This window comes from Rattus norvegicus, chromosome 4 (genome assembly GCF_021556685.1).
Source record: "Rattus norvegicus strain SHRSP/BbbUtx chromosome 4, alternate assembly SHRSP_T2T, whole genome shotgun sequence".
Taxonomy (NCBI): Eukaryota; Metazoa; Chordata; class Mammalia; order Rodentia; family Muridae; genus Rattus; species Rattus norvegicus.
This window is the reverse complement of record NC_141537.1, coordinates 138,789,676-138,816,410: the sequence shown is the minus strand read 5'-3', so window position 1 is coordinate 138,816,410 and position 26,735 is coordinate 138,789,676. Positions and strand designations below refer to the sequence as shown.

Sequence of the window (26,735 nt, the reverse complement as noted above, 5' to 3'; positions counted from 1 at the left end):
AGACTGTGGGTTAGTGCTGGGCCACACTTGGTTGGATCAAGTATTAGTAATTACTATTCCCTATCTTCTGCTGTTGATTTTTCTACTTCTTAATAGTTGCTATGATGCTTATTAAATTTCATAAGATTTGTAAAGTAAAAGACTGTTGTTTACTCCACTGTTCCCCAAGAATACAGAAAAATCAAGGGCACTTATTAAATTTACAAAAATATTTATGAAGTAATTATAAAATATTCATGCTCAATAATGATGTGGGATTATAATTATTATGTCAATATCACATCTGTCTTTTACATATTCAGGAGTGTTATTAATTAATTAGTTAGCTAATTGATTAATTGGCTTGGATTTTGAGACATACAGTCAGTATGGATCATAGGTTGCACTATGAAACAAGGTGTCATCAACTCATGATGCTCCCCCCATTGTCTCTCTAGTGCAGGCTTTACAGGCATGCTAACAATCTTGATAAGAGTGATGTATGTGTTGTGATTGTTTTCCTACCTAATGAGACAACATCATATTTTTTTTTTTGCTCCAGAAAGAGAAGACACACCAACCAGGAGGAAAGGATTATGCAAATGTGCCACTTTTCTCATTATAATTTTCTTCTCTCCCTTTTTCTAACAACACGATTTTCAGTCTTTCCTTAGAGTGATTTTCCACTTCAGTTAAATTGTCAACATCTTTATGATGTGAATACAAACAGTAGGCTCACACAAACAGTACTACCTTCCTCCCACGGGCACAGTTGATCTGAACCACGGGCATACAGTCTATGGTTCTATCTGACTAAAAGTTGGACCTGAGAAAATTAAACGATAGTTATTTTAAAACAAACTTGACGTTCACAACTATTATGAGGGTAGGATTAAGAGTTTCATATCCCCAAAGTTAAGGGGCAAATTCCCTTTGGTTATGGTGAAAACTATTATCCTTTTGAAAAAAAGATTTTTCATTGTTTTGAACATGAATGATTTCTTTATTGTCAATTTAAGATAAAGTTTCACATGACAAGTGTATTCAAATCAACTGATGGGTACATCTTATCTTTTTATTTACATATGTATATGTATGTGTATGTATGTATGTATGTATGTATGTATGTATGTATGTTGTCCTTTCATGAGCAACATGGGGCTTTGTCTTAGAGGGTTTTCTTGTGGCTCTGAAAATTGAGAGTATTGCACATTAAAGTGCATTGTGGATGACTTGTGAAAATTTTTGTATCAAATGACAGAAATCCTCAATCATAGCTCACCCTTGGGGTAAATATTCTTGATGGAATGAATGTTGTGTGTCTATCTCATATATCTATGAGGAAGCTCATGACTTTGGAAATCCTCAGATATATATTAGAATAAAATATGCTTGCCCAAATATCAAACTGAAGTTCAAAAAATCACTACAATGCAGTAAGGAGCTAGAGAAGAATTTTGCTTTATAAAAATGGCCATACAACATAGAAGAATAAAACCAATAACAGATATTAGAAATGATGTGGGAGATAAAACTGTCCTAGCCCACCAGTGGGGGATTTAGGAGACAGGAACTGATATCCAAAGGGGATCCTTAATAAAGTTCAAAAGTTGGATGCGAAACATGGTCCTTGTTGTGGTCATTTTACACAGTTTCCAGTTAAAGCTACATTTCTGATATTTTTATAACTTTTACATTATTATTTTACATGTCTGAGTGTTTGGCTTGCATGTATGTACAGAAAACAGAGTTGGATCTCCTAGAACATTGCTTCCTGCAGATGGTATCCAGGTCTGGAAGAACTGCCAGTACTCTTACTGTCTGGTGATAAAGTCAGAGTACTGAAAATTATATGAACAAAGGAAAAATATAGCCATCATGAAACTCACAATCACATATTTATAGTTTTGATATTAAATGTTCCTCCTATCAAAGTTCATTCAGTTAAAAGCATTGACGATGTAGTGGTGGTCCAGTGATGTAGTGGGACTTTTAGTAGTAAAGCTTAGTGGTCTTAAGGATATAGAAATTATGAAAAGGGGGAAGTATGATCTATATCCTTCTTTTTTCTCTTTTATATACTGTCCATGAAAGACAATTACAATGACACATGGTCCCTGCTATTGTCATCTCTCAATGGAGAGCAATCTAAAAGCTAAAATCCCAAACAAGCTGTTTTTTTAAATATTGACTATTTGAGAATAAAAATTTCCTGGTAAAGATATAATTTTAAATGAGACAGTATATAAAAATGATATTTGATTTTATGAAAATATTATGTAATGAAAATATAACCTATACAATGATTGCTTTCAATACAAGCACATGGACTGCTTTTTTTTTTTTATTAACTTGAGTATTTCTTATATATATTTCGAGTGTTACTCCCTTTCCCGGTTTCCGGGCAAACATCCCCCTCCCACTTCCCCTTCTTTATGGGTGTTCCACTACCCATCCTCCCCCCATTGCTGCCCTCCCCACAACAATCTAGTTCACTGGGGGTTCAGTCTTAGCAGGACCCAGGGCTTCCCCTTCCACTGGTGCTCTTGCTAGGATATTCATTGCTACCTATGAGGTCAGAGTCCAGGGTCAGTCCATGTATAGTCTTTAGGTAGTGGCTTAGTCCCTGGAAGCTCTGGTTGCTTGGCATTGTTGTACATATGGGGTCTCGAGCCCCTTCAAGCTCTTCCAGTTCTTTCTCTGATTCCTTCAACGGGAGTCCTATTCTCAGTTCAGTGGTTTGCTGCTGGCATTCGCCTCTGTGTTTGCTGTATTCTGGCTGTGTCTCTCAGGAGCGATCTACATCCAGCTCCTGTCGGCCTGCACTTCTTTGCTTCATCCATCTTGTCTAATTGGATGGCTGTATATGTATGGGCCATAGGTGGGGCAGGCTCTGAAGGGGTGTTCCTTCAGTCTCTGTTTTAATCTTTGCCTCTCTCTTCCCTGACAAGGGTATTCTTGTTCCCCTTTTAAAGAAGGAGTGAAGCATTCACAATTTGATCATCTGTCTTGAGTTTCATTTGTTCTAGGCATCTAGGGTAATTCAAGCATTTGGGCTAATAGCCACTTGTCAATTAGTGCATACCATGTGTGTTTTTCTGTGATTGGGTTAGCTCACTCAGGATGATATTTTCCAGTCCCAAACATTTGCCTACGAATTTCATAAAGACATTGTTTTTGATAGCTGAGTAATATTCCATTGTGTAGACGTACCACATTTTCTGTATCCATTCGTCTGTTGAAGGGCATCTGGGTTCTTTCCAGCTTCTGGCTATTATAAATAAGGCTGCGATGAACATAGTGGAGCACGTGTCTTTTTTATTTGTTGGGGCATCTTTTGGGTATATGCCCAAGAGAGGTATAGCTGGATCCTCAGGCAGTTCAATGTCCAATTTTCTGAGGAACCTCCAGACTGATTTCCAGAATGGTTGTACCAGTCTGCAATCCCACCAACAATGGAGGAGTGTTCCTCTTTCTCCGCATCCTCGCCAGCATCTTCTGTCACCTGAGTTTTTGATCTTAGCCATTCTCACTGGTGTGAGGTGAAATCTCGGGGTTGTTTTGATTTGCATTTCCCTTATGACTAAAGATGTTAAACATTTCTTTAGGTGTTTCTCAGCCATTCGGCATTCCTCAGCTGTGAATTCTTTGTTTAGCTCTGAACCCCATTTTTAATAGGGTTATTTGTCTCCCTGCGGTCTAACTTCTTGAGTTCTTTGTATATTTTGGATATAAGGCCTCTATCTGTTGTAGGATAGGTAAAGATCTTTTCCATATCTGTTGGTTGCCTTTTTGTCCTAACCACAGTGTCCTTTGCCTTACAGAAGCTTTGCAGTTTTATGAGAAGCCATTTGTCGATTCTTGATCTTAGAGCATAAGCCATTGGTGTTTTGTTCAGGCAATTTTCTCCAGTGCCCATGTGTTCGAGATGCTGCCCTAGTTTTTCTTCTATTAGTTTGAGTGTATCTCGTTTGATGTGGAGGTCCTTAATCGACTTGGACTTAAGCTTTGTACAGGGTGATAAGCATGGATCGATCTGCATTCTTCTACATGTTGACCTCCAGTTGAACCAGCACCATTTGCTGAAAATGCTATCTTTTTTCCATTGGATGGTTTTGGCTCCTTTGTCAAAAATCAAGTGACCATAGGTGTGTGGGTTCATTTCTGGGTCTTCAATTCTATTCCATTGGTCTATCTGTCTGTCTCTGTACCAATACCATGCAGTTTTTATCACTATTGCTCTGTAATACTGCTTGAGTTCAGGGATAGTGATTCCCCCTGAAGTCCTTTTATTGTTGAGGATAGCTTTAGCTATCCTAGGTTTTTTGTTATTCCAGATGAATTTGCAAATTGTTCTGTCTAACTCTTTGAAGAATTGGATTGGTATTTTGATGGGGATTGCATTGAATCTGTAGATCGCTTTTGGTAAAATAGCCATTTTTACTATATTAATCCTGCCAATCCATGAGCATGGGAAATCTTTCGATTTTCTGAGGTCTTCTTCAATTTCTTTCTTCAGAGTCTTGAAGTTCTTATTGTACAAATCTTTTACTTGCTTGGTTAAAGTCACACCGATGTACTTTATATTATTTGGGTCTATTATGAAGGGTGTCGTTTCCCTAATTTCTTTCTTGGCTTGTTTCTCTTTTGTGTAGAGGAAGGCTACTGATTTATTTGAGTTAATTTTATACCCAACCACTTTGCTGAAGTTGTTTATCAGCTTTAGTAGATCTCTGGTGGAACTTTTGGGATTACTTAAATATACTATCATATCATCTGCAAATAGTGATATTTTGAAATCTTCTTTTCAGATCTGTATCCCCTTGACTTCCTTTTGTTGTCTGATTTCTCTGGCTAGACTTCAAGAACTATATTGAATAAGTAGGGAGAGAGTGGGCAGCCTTGTCTAGTCACTGATTTTAGTGGGATTGCTTCAAGTTTCTCTCCATTTAGTTTAATGTTAGCAACTGGTTTGCTGTATATGGCTTTTACTATGTTTAGGTATGGGCCTTGAATTCCTATTCTTTCCAGGACTTTTATCACGAAGGGGTGTTGAATTTTGTCAAATGCTTTCTCAGCATCTAATGAAATGATCATGTGGTTTTGTTCTTTCAGTTGGTTTATATAATGGATCATGTTGATGGTTTTCCATATATTAAATTATCCCTGCATGGCTGGGATGAAGCTTACTTGATCATGGTGGACGATTGTTTTGATGTGCTCTTGGATTCGGTTTGCCAGAATTTTATTGAGTATTTTTGCGTCGACATTCATAAGGGAAATTGTTCTAAAGTTCTCTTTCTTTGTTCGGTCTTTGTGTGGTTTAGGTATAAGTGTAATTGTGGCTTCATAGAAAGAATTCGGTAGTTATCCATCTGTTTCAATTTTGTGGAATAGTTTGGATAATATTGGTATGAGGTCTTCTATGAAAGTCTGATAGAATTCTGCACTAAACCTGTCTGGACCTGGGCTCTTTTTGGTTTTGAGACCTTTAATGACTGCTTCTATTTTCTTAGGAGTTATGGGGTTGTTTAACTGGTTTATCTGTTCCTGATTTAACTTTGGTACCTGATATCTGTCTAGGAAATTGTCCATTTCCTGCAGATTTTCAAGTTTTGTTGAATATAGGCTTTTATAGTAAGATCTGATGATTTTTTGAATTTCCTCTGAATCTGTAGTTATGTCTCCCTTTTCATTTCTGATTTTGTTAATTTGGACACACTCTCTGGGTCCTCTCGTTAGTCTGGCTAAGGGTTTATCTATCTTGTTGATTTTCTCAAAGACCAACTTTTGGTTCTGTTGATTCTTTCTATGGTCCTTTTTGTTTCTACTTGGTTGATTTCAGCTCTGAGTTTGATTATTTCCTGCCTTCTACTCCTCCTGGGTATTTGCTTCTTTTTGTTCTAGAGCTTTTAGGTGTGCTGTCAAGCTGCTGACATATGCTCTTTCCTGTTTCTTTCTGCAGGCACTCAGCGCTATGAGTTTTTCTCTTAGCACAGCTTTCATTGTGTCCCATAAGTTTGGGTATGTTGTATCTTCATTTTCATTAAATTCTCAGAAGTCTTTAATTTCTTTCTTTATTTCTTCCTTCACCAGGTTATCATTGAGTAGAGCATTGTTCAATTTTCACGTATATGTGGGCATTCTTCCCTTATTGTTATTGAAGACCAGTTTTAGGCCGTGGTGGTCTGATAGCACACATGGGATTATTTCTATCTTTCTGTACCTGTTGAGGCCCGTTTTTTGACCAATTATATGGTCAATTTTGGAGAAAGTACCATGAGGAGCTGAGAAGAAGGTATATCCTTTTACTTTAGGATAGAATGTTCTATAAATATCTGTTAAGTCCATTTGACTCATGACTTCTCTTAGTCTGTCTACGTCTCTGTTTAATTTCTGTTTCCATGATCTGTCCATTGATGAGAGTGGGGTATTGAAATCTCCTACTATTATTGTGTCAGGTGCAATGTGTGTTTTGAGCTTTAGTAAGGTTTCTTTTACGTATGTAGGTGCCCTTGTATTTGGGGCATAGATATTTAGGATTGAGAGTTCATCTTGGTGGATTTTTCCTTTGATGAATATGAAGTGTCCTTCCTTATCTTTTTTGATGACTTTTAGTTGAAAATTGATTTTATTTGATATTAGAATGGCTACTCCAGCTTGCTTCTTTCAACCATTTGCTTGTAAAGTTGTTTTCCAGCCTTTCACTCTGAGGTAGTGTCTGTCTTTGTCTCTGACGTGTGTTTCCTGTAGGCAGCAGAATGCAGGGTCCTCATAGTGTATCCAGTTTTTTTAATCTATGTCTTTTTATTGGGGAGTTGAGGCCATTGATGTTGAGAGATATTAAGGAATAGTGATTATTGCTTCCTGTTATATTCACATTTGGATATCAGGTTATGTTTGTGTGCTTTTCTTCTCTTTGTTTTGTTGCCAAGACGATTAGTTTCTTGCTTCTTCTAGGGTATAGCTTGCCTCCTTATGTTGGGCTTTACCATTTATTATCCTTTGTAGTGCTGGCTTTGTAGAAAGATATTGTGTAAATTTGGTTTTGTCATGGAATATCTTGGTTTCTCCATCTATGTTAATTGAGAGTTTTGCAGGATACAGTAACCCGGGCTGTCATTTGTGTTCTCTTAGGGTCTGTATGACATCTGCATGGACTGCTTTTTTATTTCATGGGTCCATTCTGTGATAGAATAACTTCGACCACCCTAAAGTCCTCTTTCATCATCTGTCATCCACCCTCTCTCCTCTGGCCTCCATCCTCCACTCTCCATGTACCCAGGGGGATAGCCTGTGTGTACTTGTGGTTAGTGTTAAATGTAGATAGAAAGCTTGTATAATATACCAATGCTAGAAATCTGTATTTTTTCCCTCAAAAAGAGAAAAAATAATTTCCTTATCATATCTGTTCAGCTGGAGGAAGATGGTACTTTATGGTCTATTGATGTTCAATTATCATGTTATTTTAGATTGTATTTTATATCAGGTTAATTTTTATGTTATATTATGTAATATTATAATGTTAAAATACTAAAGGAAGAAAATATCTCTCACTGGGATTCTTTTTTTAATGTCTTTTATTCCATTTTTATTTATCAAATTGGGTATTTCACTGGGATTCCTAAACCCTGTCTACCCCCTCCTCATACCGTCTCAAAAACAAATCAAATACTAGCCCCCTGTCTTAGGGTTTTAATGCTATGAACAGACACCATGACCAAATCAAGTCTTAATAAGAAAAACATTTAATTGTGTCTGGCTAACAGGTTCAGAGTTTCAGTCCTTTATCATCATGGTAGGAGCATGGTAGCATGTTGGCAGGCATGGAGCAGAAAGAGCTGAGAGTTCTATATCTTCGTCTAAATGCTGCTATCGGAATACTGACCTCCAGGATCCTAGAATGAGGATCTTAAAGACCACATGCACAATGACACACCTATTCCAACAAGACTATACCTACTCCAATAGGGCCATACTTCCTAATACTGCCACTCCCTAGGCCAAGCATATACAAACCATCACATTCACCAAATTTCATTCCACGGAATGAAGGAATTTATTGAGCATACTTACAGAGTATGTGTGAGGGGTTGTTGGCGGGAGTAGTAGTGACATCAAAGCAGTTACATGGGAGGGTCTGCACCCAATATAGAGGATGCCTTCTACATAGTCATGTAGACAGAGACCCTTTCCATTAATTCTCTTAGAATATAAAATATCTCTACGGATATAACCCCAGCCCAGGCCGTGTGCAATAAGGGAAGTATTGCATACAAATGTTTGGATAGTGTAAATTGAATCTCAGATGAAAGTCCAAAGATTACCTCAAACCCCTCCTGTTATGATGGAATCCCAGGTGCCCTGATGAAATGAATGTGTGCTAGAATACAAACATTGTTATGATGCCATGTCACAAGTGCACATCGACATGGAACATCTACAAAGTCATTTTTCATTTCTTCCTTTTGCATTCACACAGACTTATAGAATTCAAACAGGTTATTTTTCTTGAGTGTATAGAATATTCCTTTATGAAACTCACTGGAGTTTATTTCACAGACTTCTATTATTAAGAGATGTTTTGAATATGTTTATGAGAACATACTAGATGAACAATCTTACATATTATTATGACTTCTTCCTTAATGGAGAGCTACCCTTCATATTCACTGCTGTGTGTGTTGACAGAAAGGCACAAAACTAAGTTATATGCAATTTGTTCTAAAAAGCACCAGCCTTTATGACCTACTGTCACTATGAAGTATATAATTGCTTTTTAAGAGAGGTAATATTAATCTCAGTACATAAGAGTTGGAAGTAATTTAGCTCACGAAAATCCCCAAACTCTCACATGCATCCAAATAAATAAGGCACTTTTTATAACACTTGAATAAATTAGATATAGAAATATCACAGTCCAGCCTAACTGGCAAACCCGTAGCTAATGTCATGACTAGTGAAGAAGAATGAAACATTCTGTCCTCTAGAACCATTAACATTAAGGAGACAGTTATTCACCATAGTATGAAATGGCAGCCATGGCAATCAGGCAAGAGAAATAAATACAACTGAAAGAAAACAAGGAAGGTTTATTTTAAATTTATTCCTCTTTGCAGATCATATGATCGTATACCTAGAAACCTCTAGAGATTGCATAAAACGACTTCAAGCACCAATAAAATCTGGCAAAGTAGCAAAAGACAGCACACAAAAATCAATAGCTATCTTATAGAAAAGGAAACAGATAAAACTATTATGTTGGGGAAAAATCTTAAACAAATGAACATCTGTCACTTGGGAATAAATCTAATTAAGAGACTGAAAAAGCTCTGAAGGAAATTATGACAGTGGAGAAAGAGAGAGACAAACCAGAAGACATGAAAAGACAAAAATATGGTAAGATCCTCAACAAAGACCAAAGAATATTATTCCTTCCTACCTGTCCACAAAGAGATGAAGTCACTGTTGGTGAATGCTAAACTTATTCTGATTTATTATAATACACAGACATCATTACCAAAAAATATCCATGGAATCATGCAGATGATTCTCTATGGAAAAAGGGCAAAATTTTCTTAACTCTCATCCTAGAGCCTTGGTCCTTACAAAGTTTAATGTACTTTGTGTTATCCACTGACTTAACTTCATAGGACTTACGAGATGACAGTGAGAGCATTTTGGTTTAAAACAATCAACACAAATCCTTTCTCATTAGGAGCTGACAAGGAAAATATCTGTCTTGCTCAGCTTCTGTTTTGACTTTCATTGCACACAAATAGCCTGTTAACTTACATTTGTTTTACACTTCTATCACCTATAATTAACCAATTTGGAACAGGTTTTTCAACACCACCAGAAATATTTGAATGTGGTCAGAGTACTGAAGAACCTAGTGCTTTCCTAATTCTGAGTCTTAGAAAATAGACACAATCAAAAAGTTAAAGTAAGATAGGTTTGTACATTTTGCAGGAATATAAGTTTATACTAAGACATCATTGTGTGATTATTGTCTTCTTTAAAACTTCAGACGAACATAATGCCATATGTGTTAGTCGTGAGGAAAAATATATTGTTAGCTTCTATTGCCTATGCCCTGGACAGCTCTCTGCCAGACCCTACCTCCCCTTGGGGGTTGGGAGAGAGTTGGTACAGAGGCAAAGACACAGACTCCAGGAGCAAGTGAGAAATGCTGCAGCAAACTCATCTGAGCATTGCTGCAAGCTTCTTTAATACCTTCCACCCACACCTCCATTGATTCCGAGGAAGTATCAGTTCTAAACAGCAGTTCCTGATTGGCTGGCATTATTTGGACCAGCAGTCCTTGCTTCCTCAGGCCATTCTCAATTGGTTCCTCCTGTAGGAATGCTTGTGCCATAGGCAGTCTTCAAGTAGGTCCTCCTGCAGGAAATGCTTTAGCAGCTTCACAGCCCTCAGGCTTTACATAGAGGCAGCCCTGCCATTACTGCTACATTCTTCTAATTAGGTTATTTTGTTTTCTGTGCTAGCATAACACAAAGGTTATGTAAAATTAAAAATAACAATAAAATGTAAATATTTATAAACATAATGCAATTTAACCCTAGGAATACAAGTTTGTCTTTTGACTTAAAATATCTGTCTTATTTCTTTTTAAAACTCTACAGTGCTTTAGTGGGGGTTAGTATAAACATGTTGTAGTAGTTCATGTGAGGAGGATCTTTGAGCTAGAATGCCTCTTAGAACCACACTCTTTTTCAATGAAGAAGTCCAAGAAGCATGTTGGAATTTACCTCTATATACAGGTCAAAAGTAAAATTAAAAAAAAAAAACAAATTTAGCTTTCAATTTTAATGAGGTACTAGGCATTATATAAATCAAATCATTTAAAAATCTATCATTATTAATAATGCTTGCCTAATTGTACACTTGAGGCTCAAAGAGAGCCATATCATTGCCATGAGCTGCAATTCTTAGCCTCCCACCATGCACTCAGTTTCATACCAAGGCACAATGCCCACACTGTTTACAGCTCCCAGTTTCATCTTCTCATGGACATATTTGTTCTGTAGTTAAATGAAAAGAGAATTTTCAATAAAAACATTAGGATGCAGAACTGTCTATATGGTTGATGAACTTCTCAGGGCTTTTGTAGTTCTGAATGTATGACTAAATGTCAATGATTACAAGGCCCTCTGTACCTCCATGTGCTGATGGAGCCTCATGGGAAGGCAGACAGAAACTACCCATAACCTACCTCCAAAATGTGGTGGTGGGCCACAGAGGAGTACCACTCCTTGACCTTCCCGGACAGAGACCGTGCTTCTGGATTTGGTTTCAAAGTCTTCAATATCTTAGAAAACAAATAAAATAGTTTCAGAATTCCCTATTTTCAGAAGTAATCCAGAAGAATCTGAAAATCATGAGAAAAACTTGTTATTGTAATGAATAACAGCTACTCATATTTGGCTTACCAGAATATCTAGCTAATGGCTAATTTATCTGTGGGAATGATTCATTCACAAAGTCTTGCATTTCTTTCTCTTCCTTTTTAAATAATTCAGTAGAGTCTGTGATAAACATTTTTGTTAAGACTACTCACTTCTTAATTTTATTCTCCCAGTTGGTAACTTATAAGATTGTACTCTAAGCCTAGTATATATTTTGCATGTCCATATGTAGATTGTCTAAGAGAATATGAAGCAAATACCCTGAAATCTAATGTCTTAGGTCATCAGCTGCATTTGATGGTTGGATATTGTCTCCCATTTAGGATATATTTGCACATTGAGAGACAAAGCTGCTATGGACAGAAACAGAGACAGAAAGTATGTTCTCTACATCCGTTCACAAAGCTGATTATTGAACTTACATGACAGGCTGTGATTTCTTACATCAAGGAACCCTAGAAAATTCAGAGATGGATGAAATCTTCACAAGCCACTTAGTTAAGGTAAAGTCTTTCGGTATTCTTGGAAAAAAGTCAGTTAGCCTCTAGGAACAAGCAAGTGTTTAATCCCTCTGAGTATCAATCAATGTCTTCTTTGGTAAAATAAATATATTCATTCATTCATTCATTCATTCATTCATTGAGTGAATGATCACCATCTAAAGACCAGGAATTTTGTTTAAGCACAGAAGTAATAATTGTAAAAATAACAAAAAATCACAAAGGCCTTACTCACTGAGCATCTATAGGAAAATCAAGAGAGTGGTAGAAAAATAAAATACATTATTAACAAAACATGACCACCATTTTGAAGCAGAGCCTGCCATTTGTGAAGATTTGTTCTCCCTTCTTTTGTTATGGCAGGGTTGGAATCAAATGTATTCTCCTATAAATTCTCTCTTTAGATTTCTTTGTAGCACATATACTAAACCAAAACAAACATGTGTTTGGAAGTGCATCTGTACAAATATTCATGGTTCCTTTTCCCTCAACTTCACTAACTCTTAACATGCCAATAAAATGGAAGCTACTTTATTCAGAAGGCACATATTTTAAGCATGAAAGTAGATTGAAAAGGAACCATAAATACATGGTAAGCGTCTATTTCTGAAGACCTCTCACGTTGGTTGCAAAACAAAGAGAAATCATAGAGTTGACCTGAACAGGCAACTCTTCTTCTTCCTCAGTGTCTTGTGTTGCCAGGATATACTTTGAAGACAGCTGAAGGACAAAAGATACCAGTGGTCTTATGCAGTGCTAGATACTGCATGCCACAATATTGAACACTCAGGCAAAATGTACTTATTGCTTCAATAGTGGTATGATAATTGTGGAATAACCATGTTTTATTTAAATATGAGGTATGCTCCAAATGGAGGATTTCATAACAGGTACTATAACCCTGGTTAAAATCTGTGACTGAGGATGCCACAGGTCTTAAAGGAGGAACATACTGTTTTGTTTTTGCTAAGTGTTCATGCTATAAAACTTATCTGTAAATATTTACTTGTCCCACAGACTTGTGCTTCTGTCAACTTCGGTCAAAGAGGTTTCTTTGCTAATGGGTAATAGTTCAAAAACCTTGTACAGGGCAGGAATTTTGTTTAGCACAGAAGGTATATTTGTAATGATAACAAAACCACAAAAGCCTGAGTCACTGTAATTCTATTGAATATCTATTAGGAAAATCAGAAGACTTGTAGAAAAAAAAAAACCCACGGTAACCATTTTGAAGCAGAGTGGAAATAACTATAAACACTCACTTGTAGGTAGTCGCACATCAACCTTCCCATGCAAATCTTAGGGAGCACTGTGGAAGCGAGGTAGAGGACAACCAGGGCTGGAAGATTTCTCAATATAACATGGCTGTTATAATCAAATCACAGTACCATGCTTACCACGCAAAATCAACATGGTCCAAATTCTAGCGTGGATTGGGGAGCTACTGGTCATTGATATAGATGAGGTTAGGGAGTATCACTATACTTTATGATTGGCTACTGGTATGTGGCTCATGAGCCAGTGGATGGCCACACACACTTATGCTTATGCATAATGGTAATTGGATTTTATGCATTATTAATAACAAAGTAATAAACTAGAAAGAAACTGATCAGGAAATTGTCTGTGGGCTACAGGAGGAGGTTGATTGTGGTGGACATTGGATTGATATGATCAATATATATTGTATAAATGCATGGTACATTAAAATGAGTTTAATTACTTTTAAAAGTTGGCTGTATGACTTAGAACCACAAGTAATGTTCTATAGTGATGGAGATATTTTTTGGAATATTCTCTTTATAACTGTATTTTACCCTCTTGATTCTAGGCATTCTTTAAAGGAAATGAAGAAAATGTAGATCTGATAGACTACATTTGGCTATATGGAGAAAATAAGGCCATTGCTTTCATAAAAAATTAAGTGGGACTAAAATTCTAAATGCACAGATTTTTTAGTGCAAAGAAACCACTACTATAATTAGACTTAGGTTTCTGAAATTTGTCTATACTAAAATAGAAGGGAAATCCTTGGTTTAAGGTAATAATCAAGCACTAAAAAATACATCCACTTTTCTTACTTAGAAAGAACTTATAAATGAAGAGAAGATATATTTGGAAAATATCTAAGATGTCCTGGGTGGTGTGTGCATCTGTTATTTGACAAACAAAGAGACCCTGGAAGAGGAATCATAAGGTAGACTTAGCTACTAAACATTCCTGTCTCACATTGTTAGATAGAAGGAAATTATATTTCTAAATATATGTATACCTCTACTGAATTATAAAACAAACAATATAAAACCTACACCTGAGAAACATATCAAACTACTATAAAGTACCTTAGAAATGGATATTTTACAATTAATCACACTGTTTATGGCACAAGAGTAACTGAGGTGTGTCAATTACGCTGTAAACATTTTATAAACATAATATACATGACATGAGAATAATTTTTAAGGTTTTTAACACCTCACCATAGTGTGATCTGAAAAGTTATATTTGTTGGAAAAATAAGAGAATATAGTAGTGACATAAAGTCTATGAAACACTACACCCCTAGGTAGGAAAAGCCACCACCCAGATGTGTAAGAAGAGGATTTATCAGCATATAAATTACTTAAAGCCATACTAACAGATATGGCTTCATTTTTGAGATGAGCAATTTAGCAAATGTGTCTCTAGATTCAAATATGGAAAATATGTACTCCTCAGAGGTAGAGAGACAATGAACTAGGAGGAAAGGTGAGAGAAAAATAAAGGGACAAAAGAAAATACAGGACACAGTCATGAAAAAGTAGAAAAATATTAGAAGTTTTTGATCATATATGACCTTCACAAGAGAACTTCATTGGCATTTTGGGACAAAGGCATGTAGATCAGGGGTTGTGGCTCAAAAGTGTACAAACCAAGTCTTTAGAGCAGACTGGAAACAGGAGAAAAGATTTAGGAATAATAAAGAAGGTTTTGGAAAACTATACTGATTAATTGCTTGTTAAACTAGGAAAATGGTTATCTGAGGACATGTGGAGGGACAGTCCTTCATAAGAAAATAGAATCAGGAGAGCTGATCAGTGCATTGTGGATATATATGGACTGCAGGGTATTTGCTGATTAGAATAAAGAGTGTTAGATGGTGGCTCCAATTATTCTGATAAAACTGAAAAGATTTTTGTATTTGGTAGGTCATTTGAAAGGACAGAAAATTTAAGAAACATATCTGCACAGTGCTTTTACTGAATAAATTGAATAAAACTAGGAACATAAGGAATATAGAGTGTGGCTGAAGTGGCATCGGAAGGGGAACGAGAAAAGATCATTGTATTTCCAGCAACACTATACACACACTCATCTACAAATGCAAGCTGAACAGAACATTTGGCCTCCCGTGACATTTGTATAGGTAGACCTCTCTGTTTAAAGCATCTATAGTTTACCATTTTTAAAAATTATTTCCTATATAAATGTTCTCCTTTTCAAGATGTGAAGTACTGAATTCAGTAAAAGAGATGAATGAAATACTATGTGTAAATTTAGCAACACATCTGCTCTTGACATTTTCTTTTTCTTGAGTAGGAGTGTATGCATGGCATGTATGTGTGTCCAACTGGGCAGGCACATGTGTGGGTGTGCACATGAATGCTGGAGGACACACTCAAGTGTCACTCTACAGGAACTCTCCTTATTGTCCTTAGCTTACCCGGATGATGGGTTCAGCTATCACTCCTGACTTTATTTACAGGGGTTATGGCAATGAATTCCAGGCCCTCCTGCTCACAAGGCAAATACTTCATTGAATTAGCCATCTCTCCAGCACCTGTTCTAGACTTATAAAAATGAAAACTTTCCCCAAAACAGAGTCTAATGATCCTCTATAATTGCACCCCTTTTTTCATTTGCCCTTGATCAATGGTCATGAGCTATGTGCTAGCTGAGAATCCAGGGCATGTATTTTATGGAGAATTAGTAATCCAGTCCATTCTATTTCCTTTTTTGTTATGGCAACACTGAAGTGGCCAGATGTATTTTGGTGCCATCAGTATGAAATCATACAGTCGTGTTGTAAATCAGTGGCAAAGGCTTTATTAACCGTGCAAGGGTGCTGGGGTCAATCTCCAGCTCCAAATAAATAAAGTTGTTGGCTTAACCTGTGATTTCTTTATGACTTGGTTTTGAATCATTTTGAATGAAAAGCTCCCTAACCATATTTCAGGACTGAAAGTCAATAAATAGACCTTGTTGTTTCTGTATCTTGTAGGCCTAAGAGGTGGCTAATCTAAGGATGCTTTTATCCCTCGTTGCTATTTGGCAGGCATCATTAAATTATTGTTGCTTTTTAGTGGTCACAGAAAGAGAAACACTGTCAAAGTGAGTAATGAGAATCTGAGTGGCATGATATTAGGAAGCCCTAGATTGGTGTCACGTTGTCGTCCTCTTACATCCAGAAACAAGAGGCATGTTTCCAGTGTTAATCAGAAGTCTTTATAAGCATGTTGTAAGAACCCTGACACTTAACCATTGTTTTCACTTCCAGATAAATGGTACCCATTTGCACCAGCATCTCTCTGGGACCTTTGTGATCACAATGGGATTTCTATTAGCTGCCACAAAGTCATCACCTTCTCTTCAAAGTTACACAAATCTTGTTAGTCATCAAAATAGAGCTGTTGCAAAATGTGACTATAAATTAATTTATCATTCAGATACTAGAGATGCTTAATAGCACATAGACCATACCCCAGATATAGTTTTGCCTTATTCACATTAGGTATATCCTAATCCCTCACAGGAATATCCTTTCAGTCAGATACATTTTTATGTATCAAGTCTGAATTTCAAATATCTTTCTGCCAGCTTAAAAAGAAATCACAATTTAGTTAAGATAAATTTTGAGGCAAGAACCAAGGAATTCATGAAGACCCATGAACTTCCAAAGAATATTTTCTTTTCTTTGTAATATTTTTAAGATGTTTAGATTCATCTCTCTCCAAGAAGAGGTCAGGGAAAACCACCAATTTCTATTTTTATGTTATCTCTCTTTTTTTTTTCTTTGCTTAAGAAATTGTTTTGTTGTCAGGTCACACATTGAAATTGTCTCAAACTCTATAACATTTTGAGATATTCCATATCCCACAAAGGTGACATGTATAGGCTGTCCTTGTGTTCAAGGTTTAAGTCCTGCAGTGCTGGTTGCTGGTAAGGACCTCAATTGTCGAGGTTGCTTTCATTAAGCTATTCTGATGACCATAGCTTATAGGGCCCTGTGGTTTTATTGCTTTTTTCCCCTTTGGCAGAAACATAAGCAAAAATGCAGTCACAAACAAGGCTCTGTTCCAAAGCCCAGCAGGAAGTGCCCGAAAATGGCCCATAAAAATGAGCTTTAAAGAATTACTGGGCCATATGCTCTCTCCTGGAACCACGACAGTACAGTAGAGGGACAAGGGCCACAAAAAAATTACTTAAAATGAAGTCCACACAATGTTAAGTATTCCAATATTCAATTGGAAGGAGAATACATATTTGCAGCTGTCACGTTTAGGAATGGATCTCAGCTTAATTAAAGCAAGAAACTGCCTTTCATGCCAAGGCCTGAGGATCACATTCAGAAGATATGTTGGCAGTGCCAGCTCCTGAGAACGAAGGAGGCCAGTGACTTGCCAAGTCTCATAAGCTTGAACGAAGGTTGTGAGTATCCGGGGTCCATCAACCTGAATTAAAAAGAGAACACTTCAACTTTTCAGGAAAAGGGAAAATACTTATGTGCCTGGAAAATGTGCATACTCGATGCAAGGATGGGTTTTTAAATAGCTGAATAGTGTGTCATCATCATTTAATATACGCAAAATTGTTCCGTTTAACTCTGTAAGCATTCCCTTTAACTTCTCTCATTCATTTATCAAGAATAGCTACTATGAGCCACATAATCTCATGAGGATGGTAAATGAGTCCCCATAATTGCCAGCAATGCCTCTGAGATTGGCACCCACACTGAGCTTGGAAGGAACCTGAGGCTTAAAGGCTCCTTGGCTCCTAGGTGACAGGACAAGATTGCAAGAAAGTGCTTGCTGGACATATGCTCTCAAATGCATGATGTTCTTCTGTACTGCAGATGTCAAGTGGAGTCTGTCAGTTGTGACATCAGTGTTTTTAACCTGCCAGCCCATGCCCTACAAGCCATTCACCAAAAGTCATTTCTTTGTATGAATTTATGTAAATTCCTGGGGGGACAGAAGGATTCTGTGTTGCTGGGTTTAGATCCATCCCAGGTGCTCTGACTTTTCTGAATCCTTGTTTGTTTCTTGACATGAACTCTATTGATTGAACTTCTCCCTCATTTTAACCAACCTAACGATGTAAAACCCCAATAGTAGTAAGACAGATTTTTGATAGCACAGTCTGGAGTGATATCAGTTTTACTCATTGTTTGTTTGTTTGTTTGCTTGTTTGTCTGTTTTTGAGACAGATTATAATATTCCTGTGAGTCATGAGACTTGCTTTGCAGACCAGGCTGGCCAAGAAGTCATACAAAACCACCTGCCTCTGCTTCCCAAGTGCTAGGATTAAAGGCATGTCCCAACCATGCCCAGTACCAGTCTTACTCATTTATTAAGATGTATAAGTGAGTCCTTAAATCCCTCTAGTTATTGTTGTCTGTTATGCATACCTACCCTTTCTTTAGTATCTCTTTACTCCCATTACTCTCCTTCAGGAGAAAAGGAATTATTATTTATTATATGTGAATATAATATATATTTAATCAGATCAAATAATATGACTCGTTTTATAAACCAAAAATTAGAAAATCTGCACTGACTTTCCACAAAATACAAGGAAATAGCAACTTATTTCAAAGTACTAGTGTGTTAAAGTGTCTGTACTTGAAAGCCAGACTAAATTCCCTTTCTAACTAAACCTTCCCCCAGACGGATTCTGTAATCTGTTCCCAAACCTGAGACACTGCTCAGTTTCTCTCTTGAACCACGCCGTAAAAGCAATTTCAATTATTTGTCTCTTTGAAGCCATTAGATCTGACATTAAACGTAGAGATTTATTTTCTCCAGCTCCTTGCTTGCTAGCAATCAAACACTATTTCCCCCTTTGAGAATCCGTCTGAAGAAGTTTCAGTGCTGAAGCATGCACTGGGGTAAACAGGACTCCCGAACATCTCTCACCTTCATGATGCGGCTCCCAGGTTGAAGATAAGTGTTTTGTTTTGGCCTAAGGCAAAAACATTGTGCTGAGCAGTGAAATACAGATACCTTACCAAGCAAAACTCAAGTGCTGAAAGACACCGAGAAAAGTCCCTTAGTTCAGTATTGCTCCCACCGAATTCCCAGATACAAATACACGATCTTTCAGAATTAAGAAGCCAAAAACTATTTAAAACTCTCAAGTCTGAATTAATATTTCTACATAACTCCGTTCTTCTCCACTACCTCCTATTTCTTGGGTGGTTTGAATAAGGAGGGTATTTTAGTTCTATTATTAATTTTCTCAGACTTTTATTAAGTGCCATACAAAAATATCTCTGCTTAGCCCAGTTTCATTTTCCGCTCTCATTCTCTGGATGCTATATACTCTGTTACATTGCTCCTGATATTATTGTGTTTCCTAGCTTAACTCAGTAACATAACATGACATAACCTAATAAAGTGCAGTGCTATTGTCAAATCCTGTAAAAGAAGCAATAGCTAAAACTTGATATTAGACACAAATCTGAATGCTAATATCTAAGTAGGAAGTAAGAACCTATTTTAAGAACCTCTTGTGTCGATTCCATTTAAAACTCCAAGTAAAACTTCTTTCCATTTTTTGTTGTTGATGTGAAAGTATTTATACTAAAATTCAAAAATAAATAACAGAACCACAAGATGACTGAATGCATATGAGTGCGTGCTGTCAGCCTCAAAATCTGCATTCAATCCCTGGGCCCTCATTAAAGAAGAGACTAGATTCCCACAAGTTGTCCTCTTTTCTCTACATGTTTGCTTGTAGAATACACACCATACGTGTGCACAACTGAGTCCATGAGCACAGGCACACACACACACATATACAAACACCCACACATACATACATACATACATACATACATACATACATACATACATACACACACACACAGACATACACACAATTTAACAAATGTAATAGAAATAAGCAATCTATAAGTAAGTGTAAGGTCGATTGAGTGGTTTCTTGATTTTCTGGCAATGATAAGTTGACAGGGAAATATTTTGTGTGAAATTCAATTAAAGTAATAAAAAAATAATCGGAGGAGAGGGCCATTATATCCTTCTCTAGTAACTCAGTATGTAGTTTTTCAAAGAGATGAATTTAGTAAATAGAACAAGTAAAGGCGTTTGAAATTGCTAGGAGCTCTCTTATAACACAAATGGACAATGGCATAGACATTACTGTAATGAGCTTATTTATCTGATGAATACTGATAATAATACTAACACACATGAAAAACTAAGCAAGTCCTCTCCATGGGCTATCCTTGCTCTTGAGCCAATTTTGAGTATCATCTTTAATTAAAAATACCTGAGAGGTTAGAGAGAAGACTCAGTGATTAGGACTGCCTCCTGTTCTTTCAGAACACCAAAGTTTAGTTCCCAGTACAAAAGCCAGAAAGCTGCCAGTGGCCTATGACTTTGGCTTTTGGGGATCAAAAGCCTTCCTCCAACCTATGCAGACACAGTGGCATACACACTAAAGAGCAAGTAAACTAAAATATATCTTAAGTAATTCTACTTGAGGAAAATCAAAAGACAGGGAGATTTGAAGGCTTAGGGTACTGGAGATGGCAATTCATCTAAAATATTAGCATATAATTCCTGGGTTGATGAATTAGAGAATAATATATGCACATATATTTTTCATATATATATATACTATATATACATAATATATCATATACATATGCATGAAAAATAGGTTTTAGACAGCTCCTAGTTAACTCTGTGTAAAGTTATTTAATGGGATTAAATGGTCAATTCACAACCATAGATCCAACCACATATTATATCCAAATGTGCCTCATATGTTGCTGACTGCTAGCAGATTAACAAATCTTTTTTTACTTAACTTTTCTCCACTTTTAAAATGGAGTAAATTCTAGGATAGGCCTCACAATGAATATAATGTTTTCCCCTTAAGAGGCAAAATGTTCTTTAATCCTACCTTTAATTGTTTACACTAGTCACTAATTTTTTTGTCTTTTTTTTAATTTATTTAATACTTAATAATAATTCTTTGGTTTCCGGGCAAACATCCCCCTGCCCCTCCCCTTCCTTATGGGTGTTCCCCTCCCAACCCTCCCCCCATTGCTGCCCTCCCCCCAACAGTCTAGTTCACTGGGGGTTCAGTCTTAGCAGGACCCAGGGCTTCCCCTTCCACTGGTGCTCTTACTAGGATATTCATTGCTACCTATGAGGTCAGAGTCCAGGGTCAGTCCATGTATAGACTTTAGGTAGTGGCTTAGTCCCTGGAAGCTCTGGTTGCTTGGCATTGTTGTACATATGGGGTCTCGAGCCCCTTCAAGCTCTTCCAGTTCTTTCTCTGATTCCTTCAACGGGGGTCCTATTCTCAGTTCAGTGGTTTGCTGCTGGCATTCGCCTCTGTATTTGCTGTATTCTGGCTGTGTCTCTCAGGAGCGATCTACATCTGGCTCCTGTCGGTCTCCACTTCTTTGCTTCATCCATCTTGTCTAATTGGAAGGCTGTATATGTATGGGCCACATGTGGGGCAGGCGCTGAATGGGTATTCCTTCAGTCTCTGTTTTGATCTTTGCCTCTCTCTTCCCTGCCAAGTGTATTCTTGTTCCCTTTTTAAAGAAGGAGTGAAGCATTCACATTTTGATCATCCATCTTGAGTTTCATTTATTCTAGGCATCTAGGGTAATTCAAGCATTTGGGCTAAAAGCCACTTATCAGTGAGTGCATACCATGTATGTCTTTCTGTGATTGGGTTAGCTCACTCAGGATGATATTTTCTAGTTCCAACCATTTGCCTATGAATTTCATAAAGCCGTTGTTTTTGATAGCTGAGTAATATTCCATTGTGTAGATGTACCACATTTTCTATATCCATTCGTCTGTTGAAGGGCATCTGGGTTCTTTCCAGCTTCTGGCTATTATAAATAAGGCTGCAATGAACATAGTGGAGCACGTGTCTTTTTTATATGTTGGGGCATCTTTTGGGTATATGCCCAAGAGAGGTATAGCTGGATCCTCAGGCAGTTCTGAGGAACCTCCAGACTGATTTCCAGAATGGTTGTACCAGTTTGCAATCCCACCAACAATGGAGGAGTGTTCCTCTTTCTCCGCATCCTCGCCAGCATCTTCTGTCACCTGAGTTTTTGATCTTAGCCATTCTCAGTGGTGTGAGGTGAAATCTCAGGGTTGTTTTGATTTGCATTTCCCTTATGACTAAAGATGTTGAACATTTCTTTAGGTGTTTCTCAGCCACTCAGCATTCCTCAGCTGTGAATTGTTTGTTTAGCTCTGAACCCCATTTTTTAATATGGTTATTTGTCTCCCTGCGGTCTAACTTCTTGAGTTCTTTGTATATTTTGGATATAAGGCCTCTATCTGTTGTAGGATTGGTAAAGATCTTTTCCGAATCTGTTGGTTGCCGATTTGTCCTAACCACAGTGTCCTTTGCCTTACAGAAGCTTTGCAGTTTTATGAGATCCCATTTGTCGATTCTTGATCTTAGAGCATAAGCCATTGGTGTTTTGTTCAGGAAATTTTTTCCAGTGCCCATGTGTTCCAGATGCTTCCCTAGTTTTTCTTCTATTAGTTTGAGTGTATCAGGTTTGATGTGGAGGTCCTTGATCAACTTGGACTTAAGCTTTGTACAGGGTGATAAGCATGGATCAATCTGCATTCTTCTACATTTTGACCTCCAGTTGAACCAGCACCATTTGCTGAAAATGCTATCTTTTTTCCATTGGATGGTTTTGGCTCCTTTGTCAAAAATCAAGTGACCATAGGTGTGTGGGTTCATTTCTGGGTCTTCAATTCTATTCCATTGGTCTATCTGTCTGTCTCTGTACCAATACCATGCAGTTTTTATCACTATTGCTCTGTAATACTGCTTGAGTTAAGGGATAGTGATTCCCCCTGAAGTCCTTTTATTGTTGAGGATAGCTTTAGCTATCCTGGGTTTTTTGTTATTCCAGATGAATTTGCAAATTGTTCTGTCTAACTCTTTGAAGAATTGGATTGGTATTTTGATGGGGATTGCATTGAATCTGTAGATCGCTTTTGGTAAAATGGCCATTTTTACTAAATTAATCCTGCCAATCCATAAGCATGGGAGATCTTTCCATCTTCTGAGGTCTTCTTCAATTTCTTTCTTCAGTGTCTTGAAGTTCTTACTGTACAGATCTTTTACTTGCTTGGTTAAAGTCACACCGAGGTACTTTATATTATTTGGGTCTATTATGAAGGGTGTCGTTTCCCTAATTTCTTTCTCGGCTTGTTTCTCTTCTGTGTGGAGGAAGGCTACTGATTTATTTGAGTTAATTTTATACCCAGCCACTTTGCTGAAGTTGTTTATCAGCTTTAGTAGTTCTGTGGTGGAACTTTTGGGATCACTTAAATAAACTATCATATCATCTGCAAACAGTGATATTTTGACTTCTTCTTTTCCGATCTGTATCCCCTTGACCTCCTTTTGTTGTCTGATTGTTCTGGCTAGAACTTCAAGAACTATATTGAATAAGTAGGGAGAGAGTGGGCAGCCTTGTCTAGTCCCTGATTTTACTGGGATTGCTTCAAGTTTCTCTCCATTTAGTTTAATGTTAACAACTGGTTTGCTGTATATGGCTTTTACTATGTTTAGGTATGGGCCTTGAATTCCTATTCTTTCCAGGACTTTTATCATGAAGGGGTGTTGAATTTTGTCAAATGCTTTCTCAGCATCTAATGAAATGATCATGTGGTTCTGTTCTTTCAGTTTGTTTATATAATGGATCACGTTGATGGTTTTCCGTATATTAAACCATCCCTGCATGCCTGGGATGAAGCCTACTTGATCATGGTGGATAACTGTTTTGATGTGGTCTTGGATTTGGTTTGCCAGAATTTTATTGAGTATTTTTGCGTCGATATTCATAAGGGAAGTTTGTCTGAAGTTCTCTTTCTTTGTTGGGTCTTTGTGTGGTTTAGGTATAAGAGTAATTGTGGCTTCATAGAAAGAATTTGGTAGGGCTCCATCTGTTTCAATTTTGTGGAATAGTTTGGATAATATTGGTATGAGGTCTTCTATGAAGGTCTGATAGAATTCTGCACTAAACCCGTCTGGACCTGGGCTCTTTTTGGTTGGGAGACCTTTAATGACTGCTTCTATTTTCTTAGGAGTTATGGGGTTGTTTAACTGGTTTATCTGTTCCTGATTTAACTTAGGTACCTGGTATGTGTCTAGGAAATTGGCCATTTCTTGTAGATTTTCAAGTTTTGTTGAATATAAGCTTTTATAGTAAGATCTGATGATTTTTTGAATTTCCTCCGAATCTGTAGTTATGTCTCCCTTTTCATTTCTGATTCTGTTAATTTGGACACACTCTCTGTGTCCTCTCGTTAGTCTGACTAAGGGTTTATCTATCTTGTTGATTTTCTCAAAGAAGCAACTTTTGGTTCTGTTGATTCTTTCTATGGTCCTTTTTGTTTCTACTTGGTTGATTACAGCTCTAAGTTTGATTATTTCCTGCCTTCTACTCCTCCTGGGTGTATTTGTTTCTTTTTGCTCTAGAGCTTTTAGGTGTGCTGTCAAGCTGCTGACATATGCTCTTTCCTGTTTCTTTCTGCAGGCACACAGCGCTATGAGTTTTCCTCTTAGCACAGCTTTCATTGTGTCCCATAAGTTTGGGTATGTTGTATCTTCATTTTCATTAAATTCTAAAAAGTTTTTAATTTCTTTCTTTATTTCTTCCTTGACTAGGTTATTATTGAGTAGAGCATTCTTCAATTTCCACGTATATGTGGGCATTCTTCCTTGATTGTTATTGAAGACCAGTTTTAGGCCGTGGTGGTCTGATAGCACACATGGGATTATTTCTATCTTTCTGTACCTGTTGAGGCCCGTTTTTTGACCAACTATATGGTCAATTTTGGAGAAAGTACCATGAGGAGCTGAGAAGAAGGTATATCCTTTTTCTTTAGGATAGAATGTTCTATAAATATAAATAAATGTCCATTTGGCTCATGACTTCTCTTAGTCTGTCTACATCTCTGTTTAATTTCTGTTTCCATGATCTGTCCATTGATGAGAGTGGGGTGTTGAAATCTCCCACTATTATTGTGTGAGGTGCAATGTGTGTTTTGAGCTTTAGTAAGGTTTCTTTTACGTATGTAGGTGCCCTTGTATTTGTGGCATAGATATTTAGGATTGAGAGTTCATCTTGGTGGATTTTTCCTTTGATGAATATGAAGTGTCCTTCCTTATCTTTTTTGATGACTTTTAATTGAAAATTGATTTTATTTGATATTAGAATGGCTACTCCAGCTTGCTTCTTCTGACCATTTGCTTGGAAAGTTGTTTTCCAACCTTTCACTCTGTGGTAGTGTCTGTCTTTGTCTCTGAGGTGTGTTTCCTGTAGGCAGCAGAATGCAGGGTCCTCGTTGCGTATCCAGTTTGTTAATCTATGTCTTTTATTGGGGAGTTGAGGCAATTGATGTTGAGAGATATTAAGGAATAGTGATTATTGCTTCCTGTTATATCCATATTTGGATGTGAGGTTATGTTTGTGTGCTTTTCTTCTCTTTGTGTCGATTAGTTTCTTGCTTCTACTGGAGTATAGCTTGCCTCCTTATGTTGGGCTTTACCCTTTATTATCCTTTGTAGTGCTGGATTTGTAGAAAGATATTGTGTAAATTTGGTTTTGTCATGGAATATCTTGGTTTCTCCATCTATGTTAATTGAGAGTTTTGCAGGATACAGTAACCTGGGCTGGCATTTGTGTTCTCTTAGGGTCTGTATGACATCTGTCCAGGATCTTCTGGCCTTGATAGTTTCTGGCGAAAAGTCTGGTGTGATTCTGATAGGTCTGCCTTTATATGATACTTGACCTTTTTCCCTTACTGCTTTTAATATTCTTTCTTTATTTTGTGCGTTTGGTGTTTTGACTATTATGTGATGGGAGGCGTTTCTTTTCTGGTCCAATCTATTTGGAGTTCTGTAGGCTTCTTGTATGCCTATGGGTATCTCTTTTTTTAGGTTAGGGAAGTTTTCTTCTATGATTATGTTGAAGATATTTACTAGTCATTTGAGCTGGGAGTCTTCACTCTCTTCTATACCTAGGTTTGATCTTCTCATTGAGTCCTGGATTTCCTGTATGTTTTGGACCAGTAGCTTTTTCTGCTTTACATTATCTTTGACAGTTGAGTCAATGATTTCTATGGAATCTTTTGCTCCCGAGATTCTCTCTTCCATCTCTTGTATTCTGTTGGTGAAGCTTGTATCTACAGCTCCTTGTCTCTTCTTTTGATTTTCTATATCCAGGGTTGTTTCCATGTGTTCTTTCTTGATTGCTTCTATTTCCATTTTTAATTCCTTCAACTGTTTGATTGTGTTTTCCTGGAATTCTTTCAGGGATTTTTGCGTCTCCTCTCTATGGGTTTCTACTTGTTTATTTATGTTTTCCTGGAATTCTTTCAGGCATTTTTGCGATTCCTCTCTGTAGGCTTCTACTTGTTCTCTAAGGGAGTTCTTCATGTCTTTCTTGAAGTCGTCCAGCATCATGATCAAATATGATTTTGAAACTAGATCTTGCTTTTCTGGTGTGTTTGGATATTCCGTGTTTATTTTGGTGGGA

At 37.1% G+C, this 26,735-nt stretch overlaps 1 protein-coding gene across 3 annotated transcripts in view; it reads right to left on the bottom strand.

Moving 5' to 3' along the window:
- The window catches only part of Cntn6 (contactin 6), a 397,730-nt gene that overhangs the window by 154,291 nt on the left and 216,704 nt on the right, over positions 1–26,735 (bottom strand). For all 3 annotated transcript variants that reach the window (NM_013225.2, XM_087656200.1, XM_087656201.1), the window contains 1 exon segment: positions 11,216–11,311. In NM_013225.2, the coding sequence (NP_037357.1) occupies positions 11,216–11,311 (96 nt within the window).